The sequence below is a fragment of the Trichechus manatus genome, unplaced genomic scaffold (assembly GCF_000243295.1).
Source record: "Trichechus manatus latirostris isolate Lorelei unplaced genomic scaffold, TriManLat1.0 scaffold00015, whole genome shotgun sequence".
Lineage (NCBI taxonomy): Eukaryota > Metazoa > Chordata > Mammalia > Sirenia > Trichechidae > Trichechus > Trichechus manatus.
Genome location: NW_004443951.1, coordinates 21,701,557 through 21,724,465, shown reverse-complemented (window position 1 = coordinate 21,724,465; position 22,909 = coordinate 21,701,557). Strand labels below are relative to the sequence as shown.

Genomic DNA, 22,909 nt, shown 5'->3' with positions numbered 1-22,909 from the left:
ACAAAATGACAAAATGAAAAACGAATGGCAAGCATTTTTCTCATTTTATAGTTGGAGAAAATTAGGCCCAAAAGGTTACTCTTTTTCGGCATTCTTGCCTACCCATATAGTTTCTTCATGAAATGAACAATAGGAAAATGTTCTCATACAATTCCAAAGCTCCTATTATAAAAATGTTCATGCCAGAAAAGACCATGGGGAAAATCAAAGAGTAGAGTGCAATTATTTCCAACCATTTTTCAAGAACTAACTCAAATTCATCTTTCTTCTAAACCACATTGATCTTACCTTTCTCTGAACACCATTCATTAGAAATCACTGCTGAAATCATTAATTTAAAAACTAATGTAACACTGACTAGTGATACTTCTTTTATCATACACAATCACCTTGTAATATGTATTTCCTTGTTTCCTTAATGTTTTGGACTCCTCTATGGATTATATCTAACATGTTGTACACAAGTACACTTGAATCAGATTTTACTTTTCAAAATTACTTCACATACATAATTGTGATGAAACAGAAGACTTGTAAAGGTACTGACTTGGTTACTGCTCTACTTAAAAACTGCTTCGTTCTGAAATCACTTGCTTATCAAGGGCCTCAGTATTCGAAATAATGGACAAATTTACTCAAACAAAAATTCACTCCTTTGAAAGACTGGTTTACAAACAGAACTTCTACAAACTAATCATCTAATTTCATGAAGTAATTCCACTTGAGGAACAATCCATACAATAGATGTTTAACAAACCACTTTCAGGACTACTTTTCTTCTTCAGAGAGACTAGAACTCGAGTAAAGTCCATCAGAGGTCCTTCCACCTTCCCAGGTGATAAAAGCCTGACAATGAGATGCCTGTTGAGGCAACAGTTGTGGACACATTTTTTGCCTTTGTTCGTACACTTTAAGAAACCTCAGATTTAATAATTTTTCTTTCCTTAAACCCAAGATGAACTATCATCAGTTGCTCTCAAAGTTTTCTCTAATCTCTACAACCAAAAAGAATCTTTTTCTTCAGGATTACCTGAGCACAATCTCTTCTTGCTCTGCATTACCTGAGAAGTTTGATTGTAGTTTTCATACAACACATCACATAATTACTGGTACACATATCCGAATCCCTTATTAAACTGTAACTGCTTTTAAGATTATACCTAATAATCTTAGGATAGGGTCATATCTTACTCTTCTTTGCATCCCCGCAGCACCTAGCATTGTAACATACACATAGGTATCCAAAATCTATTTGTCAAACGAACATTAAATCATCTCTGACAGAAAGCAAAATGCTTTTTCAACGGTAGCATGTCTATGATCAGTTATGAAAACACACTCTTAGATTCCTCATATCAACAATTAAAATCTTTTTTAAAGTATTTGAGTACTTACTATAGGGAGGCAGTATAGTACAGTAATTATGGGCAAAAGGTCTGGAGTCACACTGCATAAGTTTGAACCCTAGTTCTGCCATTTGTGACTTGGGCAAGTTTCTTAACCTCTATGCCTCAGAACTAACATCTGTAAAGGGAGGATGTAATAGTGCCTATCTCAAAAGGTTAAATGAATTAGCAAATCTTTAAAACAGCACATACATAGTAAGTGCTTAGTAGTATTAGTGTTGTTAGGTGCCGCAGAGTCGGCTGCAACTCATAGCGACCCTATGTACAATGGAATGAAACAGTGCCCGGTCCTGCACCTATAAAGTACTACCAAGTATTTATCACTGTGCTAGGCATTTGTACATAACTTAGCTCATTCACTCAAACCTCACAACAACCTTGTGAGGTTGGTAATACTAATCTGATTTTACAAATGAGGAAATCTGGGCACTGTGAAGTAACTTGTACAAAGTCACAAAGCAAATAAGTTGATAGGGGCTAGACTCGCGTCTTCCAATTCTATTACCTACCTAGATATAAGAAAAACTTGGCAGCCAGTGCCCAGGAAAACTAGAAAAGGAGCATAAGAGCTGAGCCAAGGGAAGAGACAGCGGAAGAAAAATACCAAACTTCTAGTCCCACAGTCTCACTCTCCCCAGGAAACTTATCAGGGCAGCCTGGTGCCGGGCAGGGGCTTAAGCACTTACACAGTAAATTCTCACGCAGCTCTCGCGTAGCAGGTATTTAGCGAAGGCCAATGCACTGAGCATTGACCTGCGAGCCCTGGGAGGAACGGCTGGCAAGGCCATAAGCTTGCTTGCCTGTCTCCTCAGTTCTAAAAGATAAGTGCAGGGCGGGCCAGGGCGGGTTCTAAGTCCCAGACCTCTCTGGTACCCCAAACCCCCCACGAATTCCCTCCTCTGCCCCTGTATCCAGGCCCGGCCGGGCCTTCCCTTCTTCCTCTCACCGTCCTTCATCTGTACAATACTGCTGGCGGCCACCCGGTCGGAGGCGACCAGGACGTAGTCGGGGCCCTGGATACCGATGAGGTACTCCATAGTTGCGGGAGGCCGGAGGCTGCAGGATCGGCAGGATCGGCAGAACGCGGGGCTCAGTGGCCTCTCGGCCTCACGGTGAAACAGCAGAGCACAACTTCACGCGACACAGGCCGCGAGATCCACCCCCCCCCCGGGCCATCGGCGCTCTCGGATGACGTACAACTGTCGCGAGAGGTCGGAAGGCGAGCGTGGTGGTAGGCGTGTTAAATCTGTGTTTGCGCCTTGGCCTGACTCTGTAATGGCTCTCTGAGTCACTTACTTTCTGTAACGCCCAGTTTCCTTATCTATAACTAGGGAGTTTTAAGACTCCTTTGAGGATGAAGTCACACACCATATATCAAGTGCTAACCACTTATGGGTGCCAAAAAGGAGTGGTCCCAGGTGGCTGTTCCTCTTTTTACCCGGTAAAATATTTCCAAAAACCCCTTCCCTGAAAGACGGAGTCGAGAAAAATAAAGTGAGAGGATTCCCTACTTACATCCCTCACAGAAATAATACATCGTTGGATTAAAGGCGAAGCATGAAGGTAAATCATAAAAACAGTGGAGAAAAATAGAATATTTTGATAATCTTCAGAAAGGACACATGTTTACGACAGGAAACCCAGAAGCAATATCGGGGGCGGGGGGGGGTCGGGGTCGGGGACCAGAACCAAAACCAAACCAGTTCCCCTTAAGTCCATTCCGACTCGTGTGTCAGAATAGAACTGGGCTCCATAGCTCCATAGCGTTTTCAGTGACTGATTTTTCGGAAGTAGATCACCAGGCCTTTCTTCCAAGGAACCTTAGGGCGGACTCAAACCACCAACCTTTTGGTTAATAGCTGAGCCCAAAACCATTTGTGCTACCCAGGACCCCAGTATAGAAAAAGACTGACAGAAATGACTGTATAAAATTACAAGTCTCTGTGTGGTGAAAGTCAACCTACTGTTCAAAGACAAATATAAAATGATAATTTTTTCAATATATGAAATAGTATCTGTAACTTAAAAAAGTTTCTACAAATCAGTAGGGGAAAGACAACATAATCTTTAAATGGCCAAAGTTAAGAACATGCAATTCACAAAAGAAGCTATACAAATGGCCAACAAACATGAAAAGATCCTCAGCCTTGATGGAGATTAGGAAAATGAGAAATAACAAGCAATGAGAAATTTTAAATTACTGGAGAGATTATAAATTGTCACGGCCCTTTTATAGAGAACAATTTGATAATATATATTAAAATGTAAGTGTGTATAACCTTTTAAATGTGTCCTAAAGAAGTATTTGCACAAATACCAAAATATTTGCACAAATACCAAAATATCTGTTAAGAGATATTCATTGCAGCATTGAAACAGCAAAATAAAAAAAAAAAAGGGACCAATCTTTAAGCAGAGGAATTGTTATATAAATTATGGTACACTCATGCAGTGGAATGTTATGCAGCCACTAAAAAGAATGAAATGAACCTGAATATACTAATATATTACACGTGGCCCAAAATATATTAAGTGAAAATGAAAATGCATTCCAATATGTACCATGATGCCATTTTGTAAAAAAAAAAAACGAATAGAAAAAGATCTGGAAATAAACATGTCAAATTGTATGCAGTGGTTACCTCTGGGGAGTGTGATTTGAAGGGAGGACTTTCACTTTTTATTTTATACACATCTATATTGTTTGAATGTTTTGCAATGCTCATGTATTATTCATAATTTTAATAGGTTAAAAAAAAAAAAACTACTCAGCCATGCCTTTATATCCTGCAACCATTCTGGAAAACTGAAATATTCCATAATTAGTTTCTGACATCTATAACAGAGTCTTCCTACTAACTGAGAATTGGAAAAAAAAGTTGCAATTATGTCTCCAAACACAGCTATGCAATTCATTTACCTTTGCAGAAACATGGAGTCCTTACTTCCTTTTGTATGTTTCTTCCAGTTGTCTGCCCATGAAGGAACATAGAGCCTGAGGAGTTTGGGACAGCCAATCTATCATGAGATGGTTGCCAGGGGCAAGTGAGGTCATTAAGTCAGCCATCCCACCAGGAACACAGCTGCATCCATCATCCTAGAGAGATCCTTTTCTTAAACACCACTGCGGAAGAAGCCTCTCTGTCTCTCACTCATTGTGTTTATGTGTGTATTTTAATTACAAAAAATACATAGTTATACAGTATATATGTATACACATGTGTATACACACACACACAATACAAAAGTGAAAAGTTTAATACTCTCCTCTCACCAGTGGTCTATATCCTTCCAGGCTTTTTCCTTTGTACATACCAATATTCATCCATTGAACCATTTATTGATTAACAGTAGTTGCAGAATTCTGAATTGAAAGATCCACAATCTTTAAAAAAAAAAAAAAAAAGACCCAAAGATCTTTTAAGCTGACTCTTCCCTCTTTCTCTCCAGGACTCTTTTTAAATCTCTTCTAGCTAAGTCACACTACAGCTGCCCTAACTGTGTTAGTATAGAAGAAAGTGGGTTTTTAAGACCTAACTTGTACTATACCTCACTAAAAAATCAGAGAGAACCCCACTTCAATTGAAGTCTTAGAATAACTGAGTCATAGAACTAGAAAAAAGTCTGTGAAGGTTCAGAGATGCTAGAATGTCCATAGCAAATTGTGGAGGAAGGATTAAAAGGCTCTAAAGTGGGTGGCTAAAATTGGTCTACTCAGTAAGTTCAGAAAACCCACCAGCTAGTTGTGTGCTTTGGGAAGACACAGAGGATTCTCTATTTATAAAAGTTTTAAAGAATGTACAAGTAAAGGGAAACCAGCATCATTGAAAAGTTCAGTAATGACTGCCCTCTTTCAGGGTGGTCTGATGGAAATGCTTTACAGAACGGGTCTCCCTATTACCAGTGGAAATGACAGGATCCTAAAATAGCAGTTGCCAGCACTTAGCCATCAGAAGCAAGATGGGTGTAATTACCTCAATGGTCAGCAAAGTCAGAGTGGCAGGCAGGGGACCTTGACCTGCAGGAAACTATGGAAATGGTGCAAAGGACATAGTTTTCCTAGGGGCAAGGTAGATAGGCAACCAGCAAGGGTATTACTTAATGTATCTATTCAAGAATAGATAAGAGGAGGCCAGCCACCCCAATAGAAAGTCACAATCCCTTGCCAAGTTTCTAGAACTGAGTGAGTTTGCGACCCAGAATTATTGACTAAAGGCATGCTGGTTCCCCAGGAGGAAGGACCCTACAATACCACAACAAGTGTATATAGTAGTGATTCCCTCAGTCATTCCCCAAAGGGATTTATGGTCATTTATTAAGGTAGTCATATGCTGTGGAAAAGGGCATGCCCAGATTTCTTAAGAGCTGTTGGGTACAAAATCCAAGTCTGTTGTTATACCCGAGGACCCAAAGTGCCATCGTGGCTCCCCTCTTACTGGGGGCCAGGTAATAAATAAAGTCCTGGTCCAAGTCCATCTCACTGTGGGCCCATTGGGTTGATTCACCCAATAGTCACTTTCCTGGTTTTTAAATGTGTAATTAGAATGGACATACTTAACAGTTGGCAGAACCCTCACATAATATACTGGACCTTTACAGCAAGAGATAGTGTAGTAGGAAATGCCAAATGGAAGCCCCTGAGACTACTCCCAGTCTTAACCACTAGGGTATATAAGAAATATCACATAGAAAATATCCAAAATGGAACACAACGAGAAAATAGACTGGAAAAAATGAGCAGAGCATCAATGAAATGTGGGTCAAGGTCAAGTAGCCTAATATATGTGTAATTGAAGTCCCTGAAGGAGGGAGGAAGACAAAAAAAATTGTTTTAATTAATAATAAGAAAAAAGTTTCCAAACTGAATGAAAAATACAAACCCACAGATCCAAGAAGTTAAACAAACCCCAAGTACAGGAAACAGAAAGAAAACTACACTGAGTCACATTACAATCAAATTACTTAAAACCAGTACTAAAGAGAAAATCTTTAAAGCATCCAGAGGAAAAAGCCACTTTATTTACTGACGATCAAAGATATGGATAACATCAAACTTCTTGTGAGAAACAATGAAATCCAGAAGACAGTGAAAAAACATCTTTGAAGTATTGAAAACAATATTAACCTAAAATTCCATTCCTTTCTTTTTCAAAAGACTTTTTCAGTAATACAGAAGCTGAAAAATTCATCACTAAAAGACCTTCATATAAGAAAAATTAAAGTTCTTCAAGTGGAAAGAAATTATACCACATGGAACCTAGATCTACACGAAAGAATGAAGAGTTCTGGAAATGGTGACTAAATAGGTAAATATGAAGACTTTATTATTATATAAATATCTTTAAAAAAAATCAACTATTTAAATAATAATGTTTTGTGGGGTTTATAATGTATTTAGAAGTAAAATGTAGGACAACAGAAGCACAGAGGCCAGGAGGGGAAATATTGGAATATACTGTAAGGTTCTTATCTTATACATGAGCTAATATAATATTACTTGAAGGTAGACAGTGATAAGTAAAAGGTGTATACAGTAAACCCCAAACAACCTCTAAAATAACACAAGGTTATAGCTAATAAGACAACCAAAAAAATGAAATACTCAATCCAAAAGGACACAGGAGAAGGAGAAGAACAAAAATCAAAAGGGACAGATAGATAACAGACAGCAAGATGGTAGATTTAAATCCAGCTAGATCAATGATCACACAAATATAAATGGCCCAAACGCCCCAACTGAAAGCCAGAAATTCTCGGATTAGATTAGAAAAAAAAAAAAAAGCAAGACCGAAGTATATGCTGTTTATGAGATACCCACTTTAAATTTAATGACACAAAATGATTTGAACATGAGTGTTCATAACAGCTTTATTTGTAATATCCAAAAACTAAAAAAGATGGGGGAAGGTAATTATGCCCATCAACAGGTGAACATGTTATTTATGTTGTTATATATCTATGCAGTGGAATACTGTTCTTGGTATTAGCTGCAAACTAGTCGACTCCAACTCAAGGCGACCTTAACGCACAACAGTAAAACGTTGTCCAGTCCTGCATCATCCTCACAATCACCAGCATGTTCAAGTCCATCACTGGGGCTGCTGTGCCAATCCATCTCACCGAGGGTCTCCCATGCCCTCGTTGGCCCTCTACTTTACCAAATATGATGTCCTCCTCTAGCAATTGATCCCTCCTGATGATGTGTCCAAAGCAAGCGAGTTGAACAGTGTTCCATAAGGTTTTCATTGGCTAATTTTTGCCATTAGATCACCAGGCCTTTTTCCCTAGCCTGTCTTAGTCTGGAAGCTCTGCTGAAACCTGTCCACTATGAGTGACCCTGCTGGTATTTGAAATACCAGTAGCATAGTTTCTATGGCAACACATAAGCCACCACAGTATGACAGACTGACAGGTGGTGCAATGGAATACCACTCAGCAATAAAAACGAATGAACTACTGATGCACACAACAACATGGTTAAAGCTCAGAATAATTGTGTTGAGTGAAAAAAACAGGCAAAGAAGAGTACACTGTATGATTCCATTTATATAAAATTCTAGAAGTGCAAACTAATCTATAGTGAGAGAAAAGAGATCTGTGGTCTCCTGGGAATGGAGGGGACAGAGAGATGGGAGGAAGGGATGCAATGGACATGAGGAAATTTTGGAGGGTGATGGATGTGTATATTATCTTGATTGTTGTTATGGCTTCACAAGTTTATACATATGTCAAAACTCATCAAATTGTATGTGCATTTTACTGTATATTATATCTCAATAAAGTTATTTTTAAAACAATATTGCATCCTTGCTGAGAGAGTGACAGAAATTGATCCCACCCTCAAGTATTTGAAGGATGCAGTGGTGGTTGTTCCCATTATAACTCCATTTAATTTACCAGTTTTTCCTATGTAAAAATTGAATGGATTATGGCAGATGACAGTGGACTACTGCAAAGTTAACCAAGTAATAGTCTCCATTGCATCTACTGTGTTGGATTTAGAATTTTTACTAGAGCAGAACAATATAACTTTCAGTGGTGTCACTAGGGTTCGTGTCACCCAGTACAGAACTCATGGTGTCACCCCCGTATGGACCTCCTCCCATACCAGACCATATAGAATTCTTAGTAATGTTTTTTGTACTAATGTTACTCATAAATCATAATTCCCATATGTCGATCCTTCTTTTCCTTTAATTACTACTTCATTCTCAAGTTATTGATATAGGTTGACAAAATCAGCGACTATAAAAACACTGGCAGCAACAAAAACAACAGCGTGTGCTTGTAGCACATGCAGATGAAACCACATGATTCAAAGCATCATTGTAATTGACTAATAATGACAGCTCTGACCAGAGCACATTAGAAGGTTCAAAAAGAAAATTAGCATAGAGTTTTAGCCTTGTAGGTATATTGATACATGTAAGCTGGGCTTACGAAAAATGTTTTTGTTGTTATAACTAAGTACAGAGATATTTTTGTAGACAGTCATTCTGGTGTCACCCCCTCTGACAGTGTCACCCAGTGTGCTCTGCACCCCCACACCTCCCCAATGTCGCTACTGATAACTTTGAGCACATGGTTTGCAGCTATTGATCTAGTAATGAATTCTTTCCCATATCACTCAAGGTGGATCAGAAACAGTTTGCATTCACCTGGAATAAACAATAGTATTGCCTCGGGGTTACACTAATTCTCCTACAATAACTAATCTAGTCTCTTGTAGAATCCAGTACCTTAACCAGAAGGCAAATCAATTCAAATGATTGAAATGTGGCCCTCTCTTAGCATATCAAACTGCTAAAAATAAAAAAAGTAAATATATGCACTAATAGCTAATATGCTTGATGCTACCCAAAGAAATTGCTGTCATGAAAGTAGGGGCCCACAGTAAAAGAGAAACTACCAAACCTAAAGAAAATTCTTCAGTAGATCTTCATGGTAACAGGCTGCTCAATCTAAGGATTTTAAGCAAGGACCTCTTATAGAACAGAAAAATTCATGGAGAGATTCAAAGACTACGTCATTGGTACGCAGAATCTGGGCCCAATTTTGAAAAGACACACTTGATCAGGTGGTAAGATCTATGAGAATAAACTCTATTAAAGCCAGAATGGCCACCTAGTAGCCGCAGATAAAACTTCAGACGGACACTTAATAAAATCTTCACAAAACAACACATCATGGTGGTGATGAATTGGCAACAGATTTAACTGGCAAGTCGTCTAGGATTATATAAATGGGAAAACATTCCATGCTCATGGACTGGAAGACTTAACATTGTGAAAATTTCAATACTACCTAAAGCGATCTATAGTGATATAATGCATCTAAAGTGATACGATGCAATCTCAATCCAAATTTCAACAACATTCTTTACTGAAATGGAGAAACAAATCACCAACTTTATATGGAAAAGAAAGAGGCCCCAAATAGCCAAAGCACTATTGAAGAAGAATAAAGTAGGAGACCTCACACTTCTCTATCTCAAAACATACTATACAGTCACAGTAATCAAAACATCCTGGTACTGGTTCAATGAGAAACACATAGACCAATGGAAAAGAATTGAGAACCCAGAAGTAAATCCATCCATCTGCGGGTGGCTGATTTTCAACAAGGGGTCAAAGTCCATTCAATGGGGCACAACAGCAAAAAGATGGAAACAACCTAAGTACCCATCAGTGGATGAATGGATAAACAAAATGCAGTATATACGTATAATGGAATACTACACAGCTGTAAAGAATAATGATAAGTTTGTGAAACATAATGTGGATAAATCTGGAGGACATTATGCTGAGTGAAATAAGTCAAAAAAGGACAAATATTGTATGATTCTACTTTTATAAAAAGAAAAAATGCGTATACACACAGAAATCAAATTTCTTTGGTGGTTACCAAGAATGGGAGGGGCAAGGGGAGGGAGTTACTTTCTAAACAGTAGACATTTGTTATTTTTGGTGATGGGAAAGGCAATAACGAATGTGGGTTAACTGTGCACAGCTTGAGCAAGGTTAATGATGACACACAGACGTACACAAGAATAAGGGATGTTATTGGTAAATGCTATAACATACACAATTTTGCAACAACAGCAGTAACTATCAAAAAATATGTGAGTGGTTTCATAGGTATATATGTGTGCATGTATGTATGCAGTGCAATGAATTACTTAATGTGGCCCTTCTAGCCATAGTCTTTGTAACTCACACACAATGATTAGGTGGTACTGTGCAAATAAGGTAATTGTCGCCCACAAAAGGGATTGGTTAGTTTTGCCATCCCGCTAGGCTTAAAAGAGGGCCAATTCCAGAGCTAAGGGAGGATCCCACCACGGCAAAGGAAGAACAGCCTGTAGTGAAGTGCGCCCTTTGGAGTAAGCAGCTCCTGGAACCAGGAAATAGAGAGCTGTAACACTGAAGACAGCGAGAAGCGGTGGCAGAGAATCAGTGGCAGGAGAGACCGGCAAGAGACAGCGCAGTGGGTTTCCCTGCCCATGGAGTGAGAAAGCTGAGTGTCTTTGGGCCGAGGGTTACTGGCCGAGTGGGGTGCCTCTGGGCACTTATTGGCAGAGCTAAAAAAGGCTTTGTAACACTTGCCTGAGCAGAGCAGAGGCCCAGTGCCAGGAAGAGATCTGCCTGCGAGCATGACTGGGAAGAGGCTGTCCTGATGGAAGAACTGTATCCTGAGGGTTCCTCAACTTGAGTTGAACCTATTACCTCCTTAATAAACCCCATAATCATGAGTATTGTCTGTGAGTTCTGTGTGGCCCTTGCAGTGAATTATCAAACCCAGCAGAGAAGTAGAGAGTGCCATGGGAGGGATGGTTGGCATCAGAATTGGTAAAGATGGCAGAGAGAGGAGGTATGTCTGACCTGTACCTCATAGGAATCAGCCTTGGGCTGTTGATCTTGATTTTCTTTCCCCCTTGTGAAGTTAGAGGAGGTCAGATGCTGCTCCCACACCTTTTTTAAACAATGTGTATAGGAAGATATATGTGTGTATATACATGTGCGTGTATAGGTGTATCTGTAGACATATGCATATGCGTGTTTGTGTGTGCTGCATGTATATTCATATGTATAATAATGTACATAGGGGGCACAGTCACAGATACTTCTCAGACACCTTGCAGGATTGGTTTACTGGGTTTGAAGGCTTAGGACCATAGTTCTGTGGTACAACTCAGTCCACTGGCACAACATAGTCCATAAAGTTTATGTTCTACATCCTAGTTTGCTAAGTGGCGTCTGGGGTCTTAAAAGCTTGGAAGTGGCTATCTAAGATACAGCTACTGGTCTGTACTCATCTGGAGCAAAAGAAAAAGAAGAAAACCAAAGACTCAAAGAAGATACTAGTCTACAGGACTAGTTGGCTATGTGAATCACGGCCTAATTTATCCTAAGACTGGAAGAACTAGATGATGCCTGACTACCACTACCAACTGTTCTGATGAGGGACGCAATAGATGGGCCTGGATAGAATGGGATAAAATAGTAGAACAAAACTCAAATTCTTTAAAAAAGAAAAAAAAAAAAGGCCAGACTTACTTGACCAGTAGAGACTAGAAGAACCTCCGAGACTATCACCTGAGATACTCTTTAAATTTTGTACTGCAACCACTCCCAGAGGTCGCCTTTCAGCTAAGTAACAGATTGGCTCATAATCTATATCACCTGTGAGTACTGTGCTCCTTAAAAAAATCATCTTTTTTTTCTTAAAGATCAGATGAGAAGGTCGGGGGGTGGGTGGCGGGGACAGCAGGGAAGCTATATTAATAGAAATGGAACAACCAGAATGGAAATAATGAGAATATTGACACAATGTGTAAAATGTAACCAGTGTCAGTGAACAATATGTATAGAAACTGTGAAATGGGAACCTAATTTGCTGTGTAAACATTCACCAAAAACACAATAATATATATATATTTAAATCTTATAGGATAGCAGAGGATATGGCCAATTCATGCCTCATCTATAAGTAACATAATTCTGGAAAAATTGTGAAGATACATCATGAACTGGAACCCTGCCCTAAAGGGATCTTTGGAATATCTAAAAATGGATTTTATACAACACATCCCTCTTTGTCATAAATATATACTGGTAATAGTATTCTATGAGCCCTGGTTGCACAGTGGTTAGGCCATCAGCTGCTAACCAAAAGGTTGAGAGTAGAAAGATGTGGCAGTGTGCCTTGGAAACCCCATGGGGCAGTTCTGTTCTGTCCTATAGGGTCACTATGAGTCAGAATCGACTCAGCGGCACACAACAACAATAGTATGCTTATTTTCTGGATGAGTTAAAGCATTGCTCTATTAAAAAATCACAGTCCCTACAATTGCAAAAAAAACTTCGATTTCGTGTTCCGTACTTGGGACGTTCTAATTTACCTACCCAGTACTAGAAAACATTTTACTGGAACAATTATTCATGAATTATTCAAGGTTTGCTCTTTACTAAAAAAGTTTATTGCCTTATCACCCTAATGCCTCTGGAAAAAATGGCAGGGAGCTTATTAGAATTTGAATGTTATATTATTAAAGACATTAAGGTGGGGTTCTCCAGAGAACTCATAGAAGTAGATGATAGATGGAAGTTGACTCCTGACCCAGGAGCCTTAGTATAAGTAGATGACAGCTTCCACTGGAGCCTTAGTATAAGTGGATGACAGCTTCCACCAAGACCATTGAAAAAAGATTCTGAGATAAATGAAACCACTGATTGTCACTCGTTTTTATAGTCTTTTGTTCATTATCATTTAGTCAGTTTTTTTCTTTTTTCTCTTTACTGGTTCAAAGTTATATACTTCTGTCTTAGCCTATCCCATTTATTTTAATGATAACTTGCCTAACTTTGTAATTCAGCTCTCCCAAGCTATTTCTAGGGCAACCATTTTGAAAAATGATACAAAAGTATGTTACACTAACCTTAGCAATAATAATACTCTGTAGGTAATACAGAAACCTAGTGAGCCCTAGTAGTGCAGTGGTTAAAGAGCTAGGCTGCAAACCAAAAGGTTGGCAGTTTGAATCCACCAGCTGCTCCTCAGAAACCTTATGGGGCAGTTCTACTCTGTCCTATAGGGTTGCTATGAGTCAGAATTGACTTGACAGCAGTAGGTTTTTTTATGGGTAGGTAATACATCCCCACATGCCTGTCAGTTTGTCATACTGTGGTGGCTTGCCAGGGGGGAGAGGGATTTAAAATGGATGGAGGAAGAAGGAGGTAATGAGTATCAGTTGCAGCTCAGGACCAAATGCAGCAACAGGGGCTATAGTTTATTCTACTAACCCACCTCTTGTAAGTTTTCTCAGAAATTGTGACCAACTAGAATCCTGGAGAAACTGTGCCTAGACAGAGTGAATTTAATCTGAGATGCAAGTGCACCTGATTGGTGCAAGGGGTGGACTGTAGTGGATCAGTGTACACATCCCTCAGCTACTATTAAGAGTGGTTGATAGTAACTCACAGTTGCTCCCTCTGGAGAACTGCTATTCCTCTCACCTGGGTGACTACACCCCACCTTGATCAATAACTAATAGACACATGGATACAAAAAAACTGGCTCCTTTGCCTTAGTGGGTGAAGGAAGACTAATTCTGTGTTAAAATTTGTGCTCTAGAGTTTCTTGTGGAATCAGCTGAGGCCACATTCTTGCTAGATTATTCCTCCCTGACCTACCTTCTTCTCTCACACTTTTTCTCCAGAAATCACTCCCCCATTAAATCACTTGAACAAGAACCCTATCTCAGGCTCCACTTCTAGAGCATCCAATCCAGTTAATATACTGAGCCGATATATATTGCTCGGAAGAATTCTTGTGTGACCTTAGAGGGAGGAATAGCCCCCAAAAACATTTCTGAAATTGAATTTCTTATTAATCAGAGCAAATGAGGGCTTACATAATATTTATCTAATAAAGAAAAAGTTGCCACTTTGTACAAGAGTGTTGTAGAGTAAAATTCACACCCATTACGGGTTTATGTCTTGTCATACGGTTTACACCCCACCCCTTCCAGTAGATGAATTTATTTTGAACAAGGTACACCTTTTGCTTTGCTAGATGCAAGTTAACACTTTTAAAACAGTCCACAGCTTGACGGAAAGCAGTCTCATGCTAGCAAGGCACCATCTGCTAGAACCATGGTCAGTTGAATGATCATCCCCTTCCTCAAGCTTCTATTTCTCCTGCCTCATTTACTTCTGCCAGTTATAACCCCTTGGCCCTACCCTTGCTTCACAGGCTGGTCTTTATGTTCAACCACTGGTATTAATTAGTTGGCCTTGGCTTCACATCTCAGTGCTGCCCTTGCCTCCTCAATTGCATCTGACATATGGTAACTGCCCCTCTGGACAGGCCTTGGCACTCCCAAGGTTTGATCTTCTTAGGCCCACTTTGTGTACAATACTTTCTTCTATACTCAAGGCAGCTGTCCTATTCCACTCACTCTTGGTGATATCTCTGAGGTTGTCTACCCCTGGTTGGGTAAATATTTCAAGGGGTGCGTGTGTCTGTGTGTGTGTGCGTGTGTGTGTGTGATCCATACTGTATCAGTGATTAGACACCTGAAGTCATAAGCAGCTTTTCTAGATCTTCTTTACAGGCATTTTGTGTGTGAATTATCAGCCTCCTCCTCTACAAAGTACCTTTCTATGTCACATCTTTGGCCTTCATAGTATCTACTTTTACTTTTGTCTGGATTTTTTCATCTTTCCTTATCACATTTCTATTTAGTATCTTCTGCATCAGGTCAGGAAGCTTTCTTCCAAACACATACTTCTTGGGTGTATGTATAATGGTCTCTATGATTACCAGTGATGTTTGTCACGTTCCAAAAAATTCAGTTATGTTTTCCAACTTGGATAGACAATGCAGCGTGGTGGTTAAAGGGAGAAAGATGTGGCCGTCTGCTTTGGTAAAGATTTACAGCCTTAGAAACCCTACGGGGTAGTTCTACTCTGTCCTGTAGGGTCGCTATGCATGCATCGGAAGCAACTTGATGGCAGTGTTTTTTTTTTTTTATTTTTATGGTGGTTAAAAGCTTGGATCTGGAAATAAAACAAGCCTATGTTTGAATCCTGGCTCTACCACTTGCTAGCTGTGAGACTTTGACCAAGATGCCCAACTTTTTTGAGTTTCAGTTTCACTTTCTATAAAGTAGGGAATGATCATGATAGTACTTCCCTGGTAGAGTTGTTGTGACATTGACATTAAAATAAAGGGCTTAGCTTAGTACTTGGCGTAAGTATACATTCAATAAATGATATTGTTACTATTATTCAACACTATCTTCCGAGGTAGCTATTCATGCCCTAGAGCTGTCCAGGATTTATGCGAAGTGCCAAGCAATGCCCAGTAAGAACTGCCCATCAGAGCCATCCACCAATGTGGGAGGTCCCAGGGCTGTACCAGAAGGAAGTTCATTACAGGAGAATTGAATCAGAGAGTTCAGGCCAGAGGGATGGCAGGGTACCAAACAAAGCATGGTAAGGGGGGAAGGCAGCCCATCTAAAGCCTCAACTGGAGAGGCAAGGCAGGAGAGAAGGCTAGAGATGGATGAAAGTGTGTTTGGGATAATTGGAGAAAGATTAAAGTACGAATGAGTTAGCTGTGCAGATCTAGAATGAGTACTTGGAAAGGCAATGTTTCTCCTGGTCCATGGTACCCTGAGGTGATAAGAGCAGAGTCATAGAGAAATGGAGCCAGGATAGATAATAACTTTCTTAAATTTCAAATTCAGTCCCCCACTTCCCCACAACTGGCCAGGGAAAAGAAGTTTGGCTTTCAGTTAGAAGACTTTGGAATGGAGCCAGTCCTGGGGAAGGGGGCTAAATTAGAAATCAGGGGCTTAGAGATTTAGTAAAATTTGTAGGTTTTAGCTTCTGCACCTATAAAGGAAGACTTCTGGAAAATCTCTTTTCCCCTCATTACCCCTGGGGTGTGTGGTCGGCTTAAAACTAAACACCAGGGCTGGCTGGTGTCTTCAGCAGTAGGCTTCAGCATCCCAGGGGCTTTCAGAAAAATGACACCTTTCAACTCCTTGCATTTTCCCCTGGAACCAGGGGGGTCACATCTGCTGATAGCCAAAAACAACATTCTTCCTGTCGGTCTCACAGGAGCTGATGTAACCCCAGTAGAAATGAACTGGCCCTTGATCAGAGACATGTTGTTGACTGTAGTATCTGAAACTGACTGCACCAAGCACATCACTGGCAAACAGTTATTCTTTACCATTCTATAATTGTCTCAACCTCTTTCCCAGAGGCAGGAAAATGGACATAATGACTTTTGGAGAATTCTAGTAGCCCAAGAAGCCTATAATCATTCAATACAGTGATTCTGAAATCCTTTAAGAAAATCATAGAGGACTTATGAGAATTCTGCACAAACATAAGAAGTACCATTTGTGCTATCTGACTTCTGGTCCCCAAGGAAATTAAATAGAACCGGGAGGCCTTGTATGCCTCCTCCCAAGGCTTGGGACTGAAAAGGCATTCAGAACCATGTTAACCCTGGCTTTACCTGGCTCCCTCCCATTCTCACCCCAAATCCAACTTCCACTTATAGCTCACCCCTAACTACCCCATCACCCACCTAGGCTCTGCATTGAAAGTTTATGAGGCCACTTGCTTAAGACCCTTTAATCTGGTGGCTCCTAACCTCATAACACCTCATCTCTCTCTATACCCACCTCCATACACCTAGGCGTTTAGACTGTGGAGACAGGAGAAAGATGTAAATAGGCTCTGACCCCAGCTATCTAGAACTGATGTTTGGATTGCCGAGACTCTAGGCTGAAAGCCTGGCCTGAGCCTCGTCTTCCTTCTTACTGCTTATCCTCTAAGAGCGTTTGCTTCCCTGATGCTACTCCTGCCGTGAGGAAGACTGGCAGTCCAGCTTGCTTTTGGCACCTGCCACACTGTAACATAACACCAACATTAATGGCAGAAATAATCACAGTGACATCGACAGTTTGGTCTACATGCAGAGGGCACTTGTCATCTCCCCAGGAGCCTCCTGGCCTGGGGCTCAGCTGTGATGATGTACCTGGCCCCTGGCCCACACTGTCGCAGTCACACACCAGATTCATCTGAATGGTTGACATTATCATTACTGTCATCACCACTCTTTAATAACTATTCATTTATTCCTGTAAAGCACATTACTGAGGACAAACTACATACCAGGTACTGTGCAAAATTCTAAAGGAGTTAAAAAGATTAACATAACACTTTTAAAGAGTAATCCACAGGAGGAGAGAGAGAGAACACCAAATATTTCCAATATAGGATTATACAAGCTGTTGTAGATGGATATATTCCCAGTGCCTAGAAGAATGCCTAAGACATGTTTGGATGAATATTGAATAAATGAGTAAATGGATGAATGAATATACAAAGGGCTTTGGGATCTGAAGGTCAACAAAAACAAGGAAAACCCTCAATGGATTAACACAATAGCCTCAATGGACTCTGACATATCAAAGATCATGGAGATGGTGCTGGACCAGGCAACATTTTGTTCTGTTATACATAAGGTCTCCATGAGTCAGAGCTGACTCAACAGCAACCAACAACAACAACAGCATAGGATCTGAGAGTGGGAAAGAGAGTAACCTTGTTGGAGGGGAGTCAAGGAAGCCTTCCAGAGGAGGTGACATTTGAGCTGACTTTGAGAGCTGAAACGGCATACAGGTTAAGAGCATGAAGTCTGAATCTAGACTGCCTGGGTTTGACTCCCAACTCTATGATTTTAGGATGTTATTTAACTTCTCTGTGCCTCAGTTACCCCAGTTATCTGTAAAATGGGTTAATAATAGTACCTCCCTTATGACGTTATTATAAAAGTTACATGAGTTAATATTTGTAAGAGTGCTTAGAACATTGTTAAGTATTACCTAAATGTTTGATAAACAAATACAACCAGCCAGTAGCTCGCTAGGCAGATAAGGTGGAAAATTAAGGGTGTGGGGAGCATTCCAAACAGTGTAATGGTATGAAGGTTTCCAACAGGATGACATTTTCAAGGAATGGTGGGAAGGCAGTGGGGGGCAGGGTTCAGCCAGGGACAGCTCACAGGGTAAGGAGTATGGGGAGCCATAACTTTTTTAAATTTTTTTATTTTGGAATAATTTTATATTTACATAAACAAAGATAGAAGAGAGAGATTCCATATATCCTTCACCTAGTTTCCCCTAATGTTAACATCTTAAAGGGAGCCGTTAGTTTTAAAACAAGAGGATGACATAGGTATTTATTTTAGAAAGCTTGTTACGGCAGTTAGGAGGAGGAAAAATTAGGAGAGAGAATTGACCCCAGCAGACCAATGATGAGCATCATCCTGATGCGTGATGGTGCAGCCAGGACATGGGGTAAAAAGGAGGGCGTGGATGTGAGAAACATTCCTGAATCAGAACAGCTAGCTATAAATGCTCTGGAAGAGTAAGAACCACGAGCACGATCAGGAGATGTAGGCTCTGTTGGAGGCATTTGCCAAGCAGCTATCCATGTGAGTGACCTGGCATCCCTCACCAGGAATCTCCCTGGAGAGCTCAGCAAGCTGGCAGGCCTTGGGGAGTTCAGATAGCTGTACAGAGCCAGGGGTGGGACGGGCAGTGGCCAAGGTTCCTTTCCAGTAGCCTGGACCCAACTTCTGTGTACCACTCTGGTGCCAGAGTGGCTGATGAGGCTTAACTCAGTGACTGTTCAGATACGCTTAGCTTCCTGGCTCTTATCTGGGGAGACTGGCCTAGATCAGACCAGGGGAATTGGTACAGATTCATCCCTGCCTTAAAAAAAAAACAAAAAAAAAAAGCCTGTTGCCAGGTTTTATGAATTGATTCCAACTCATAGCAACCCTGTAGGACAAAGTAGAACTGCCCTGTAGGGTTTCCAAGGAGTGGCTGGTGGATTCAAACTACTGACCTTATGGTTAGCACTGAGCTCTTAACCACTGTGCCACCAGGGCTTCCTGCCTGGGGTGATTTTTTTTTTTAATTGTGCTTTAGGTAAAAGTTTACACAGCAAATTAGTTTCTGATTAAACAGTTAATACACAAATTGTTTTGTGACATTGGTCACCAGCCTCGCAATGTGTCAACACTCTTCCCTTACCCACCCTGGGTTCCCTGTTTCAATTCGTCCAGTTTTCCTGTCCCTTCCTGCCTTCTCCTCTTTGCATTTGGGCTGGTGTGCCCATTAGTCTCCTATACATGAATTGAACTACGAAGCACGTTCCTCTTATGTGTTATCGTTGGCCGTATAGATATGTCTAATCTTTGTCTGAAGGGTGAACCTCAGGAGTGATCTCAGTACTGAGTTAAAAGGGTGTCTGGGGGCCATACTCTAGGGATTTCTCCAGTCTCTGTCAGACTAGCAAGCCTGGTCTTTGTGTGTGTGTGTGAATTTGAATTTTGTTCTATATTTTTCTCCAGCTCTGTCCAGGACACTACTGTGATCCCTGCCAGAGCAGTTAGTGATGGTAACCAGGAACCAGCTAGTTGTTCTGGGCTCCATCTGATGGAGGTTATGGTAGTTGTGGTCCATTAGTCCTTTGGACTAATCTTTCCCTTGTGTCTTTGGTCCTAGGGTGATGTCATACTTAAGTGCATGGGTGATGGCACCAGGAAAACTGGGTTCAAATTCCAGCTCTACCACTTACCGACTGTGTAATCTTGGGCAGATTACTTAACTTCCCTGTGGCTTAGTTTTCTCATCTGTAAAACAAAGATTATAATATCTGCCGAGTAAGGATGATGTAAAGATTAAATAAATTAACATATGAAGAGAATGTATAAGATTTCCTAGGACATATTAGGCTCTATGTACATGTTTGGGGCCCTGGTGGTACAGTGGTTAAGAGCTCAGGCTGCTAACCAAGAGGTTAGCAGTTTGACTCTACCAGCTGCTGCTTGGAAACCCTATGGGGCAGTTCTACTCTGTCCTATAGGGTTGCTATAAGTCAGAATAGACTCGATGGTAGTGAGCTTGGTTTGTTTGTTTGTTTGTTTTTAATATATGTGTTTATAGGAGCCCTGGTAGCACAGTGGTTAAATGCTTGGCTGCTAACCAAGAAGTCAGTGGTTCAAACCCACCAGCAGATCTGTGGAAGAAAAGACCTAGCAATCTACTCCTGTGAAGATTACAGCTTAGGAAACCCTATGGGGCAGTTCTGCTCTGTCCTATAGGGTTGCTATGAGTCAGAATTGACTCGACAGCACACAGCAACAACAACATGTATATGTTTAAAAATTTAATTTAACAAATATTTATTGAGCACCTTCTAAGTACTAGATATTGTCCTAGGCACTTTTCATACATTATTTCATACTGGTATATTCCATTTTATAGATGAGAAAGTGGACTCAATAGAATGCAAACTTTATATAAGCTGAGACTTTTTATTGCTTCCCATTGTATCCCCAGCTCATAGTATGGTACCTGCAATATAATAGTTACTTTGTATATTTATTGAATGAATGAATGAATGAGTGGCAGTCTAACTCCATGGTACATGCAGTGTGCAGATGCTAATTCAGAAGCACTTTGGAAGACAAGTAGTGTTTGGTAATTGTCCCACTTAATGTGTCAATATTAACTCTAAGTGATTTTTGAAAAAGTTAAAGCAGTAGTTGCACTCTTGGGGTCTCTTCTAGGCAGAGGATTATTTGGCTGCAAGGAACAGAAACCCACCCAATCCAGCTTAATAAAGGGTTGTTTATATTGGAAGGACTCAGGGGAAGCTCGCTGAACCCTACCCAAGAAATACTATTGAGATGCTCTGGAACTCTCCCCATTGCTCCCTCTTAGGACATCATGATTTCCTGCCTCTATGTTTAATGGCTGTTTTCCATACGCTGTTGTGGCTGCCCCCAAATGGTAGCCTCCCCTCTCCAGTGCACATGAAATTAGAAAGAATCTGATTGGCCCAGCTTAGGGCAAATGTTCTCCACACCCTCATCCAGTCAGCTATGACCAGGGGATCAGATTGAGGGATATGGAGAACTCTTCCTTGTAGAAGAGGATATTAGTGGAAAGAATATGAAAGGATTTTCTACAACATTGTTCTGTTTCCTGATATTAAGTAAAACTGGTAATTACTGACAAAATAGCTGTCAACATGGGTGGTATTTAGTTTTTAAGAGTAGGAGGTAAGCCCAGAAATTATCCAGAACCCTATGAACGCCTTTTTCCCAGGCATTTCACCTCTTCCTGCCTGGATTCTGCTTCTTCTAAGCTCTGTTTCCAGAGCCAGGAGGCCCCTCACCTGAAGGACTCACCATTCCAGGGAAAGAAACAAGGGCTCAAGAGATGCCTTTGGCTACTTACCAGAACCTGAGCGAGGAGAGAACCTCTCCTAGGTGTAGATCAATGGAACTGCCCTCTCAGCATTGTCAGACCTCAAGGATAGGGTTTGGGGTGAAAGGGGGAGGTCCTGGAATGGGAGCGCTTAGGCCAAGGTTTGGGAGAGAAACCTATTCTAGGAGCAGCAGCCCATGCTTTATATTAACTATATTTTGCAGTATTTCCGAGCTTCACATTCACTAGACATAATTGGATTCTAACAGAAACCCTGCAGAGCTGAAATTTGTATTCCATTACACAGCTGAGAAAACTGAAGTTAAAAGAGATGGTCACATAGAGAATTAGCTGCTAAGCTGAGTCTGGAACCCAGGCCTGCTGGATTCCCTGCCCAGAATTCCACTGTACCATTCTGCCTGGCTATGGCTGCTAACCAAAAGGTCGGCAGTTTGAATCCACCAGTCGCTCCTTGGAAACCCTATGGTGCCGTCCTACTCTGTCCTGTAGGGTCGCTATGAGTCGGAATCAACTTTATGGCAATGGGTTGGTTTTGTATTCTGCCTGGTAGTGGTTTGGGTAGCACGATTGCATCTGGGGAGAATATAGGGAAGGCCAAATCTCACAGGTAGCCAGAGGTGCAGAGAGTTAACCAGCTTCTCAGCCTCTCGAGGACGGATGGCCTGATGTGGCTGGTGTGGCTAGTGTGGGGATTGTAGAGAATGAGGAATCGATCTGCCATTCCATGTGAAAATGGATTGTAGCCCCTAGTCTGCGTGTGTCAATGGAGCTGATTAGCACTTGCGTGAGTCTTCAGCCATCAGTTGTCAGGTGAGAATCGTTCTGGGAGCAGCAGGGAGCCAGTCCTCTCCCACCCCCATTCCTACCAGCTTCCTCCCTCCACAGAAGTTTTCTCCCTTTCCCTGCCACCAGTCCTCCCTAACTCCTAGGTCTAAGGGGTGCCCAGCACTCCTCCTCTAGCTGCTGCTGGCTAAAATAGAAGGGTACAGCTGGTACCCATCTCATTCAGTCATGCTAGGTATAGCTGGTAGAAGGACTGATGGCTTTTCATAAAGGGACTGCCTGCTTGGAGTGATGAGTGAGTGGATGCAGGACTCAGTTGCAGCTTGCACCCTCTGATGGAAGGAACAAGGGTTCTGCCACATATTGATTGTATGGCTTTGGGTAAGTCATT

The 22,909-nt window shown here is 41.0% G+C and overlaps 1 protein-coding gene across 1 annotated transcript in view; it reads right to left on the bottom strand.

Moving 5' to 3' along the window:
* Window positions 1–2,552, bottom strand: part of PSMB2 (proteasome 20S subunit beta 2) — a 30,027-nt gene extending 27,475 nt beyond the window's left edge. Inside the window, exon 1 of the mRNA XM_004371953.2 lies at window positions 2,353–2,552. Coding sequence (XP_004372010.1) covers window positions 2,353–2,443 — 91 coding nt within the window. The 5' untranslated portion in view covers window positions 2,444–2,552. The remainder of the gene's footprint in view (window positions 1–2,352) is intronic.
* Window positions 2,553–22,909: the final 20,357 nt, after the last annotated feature.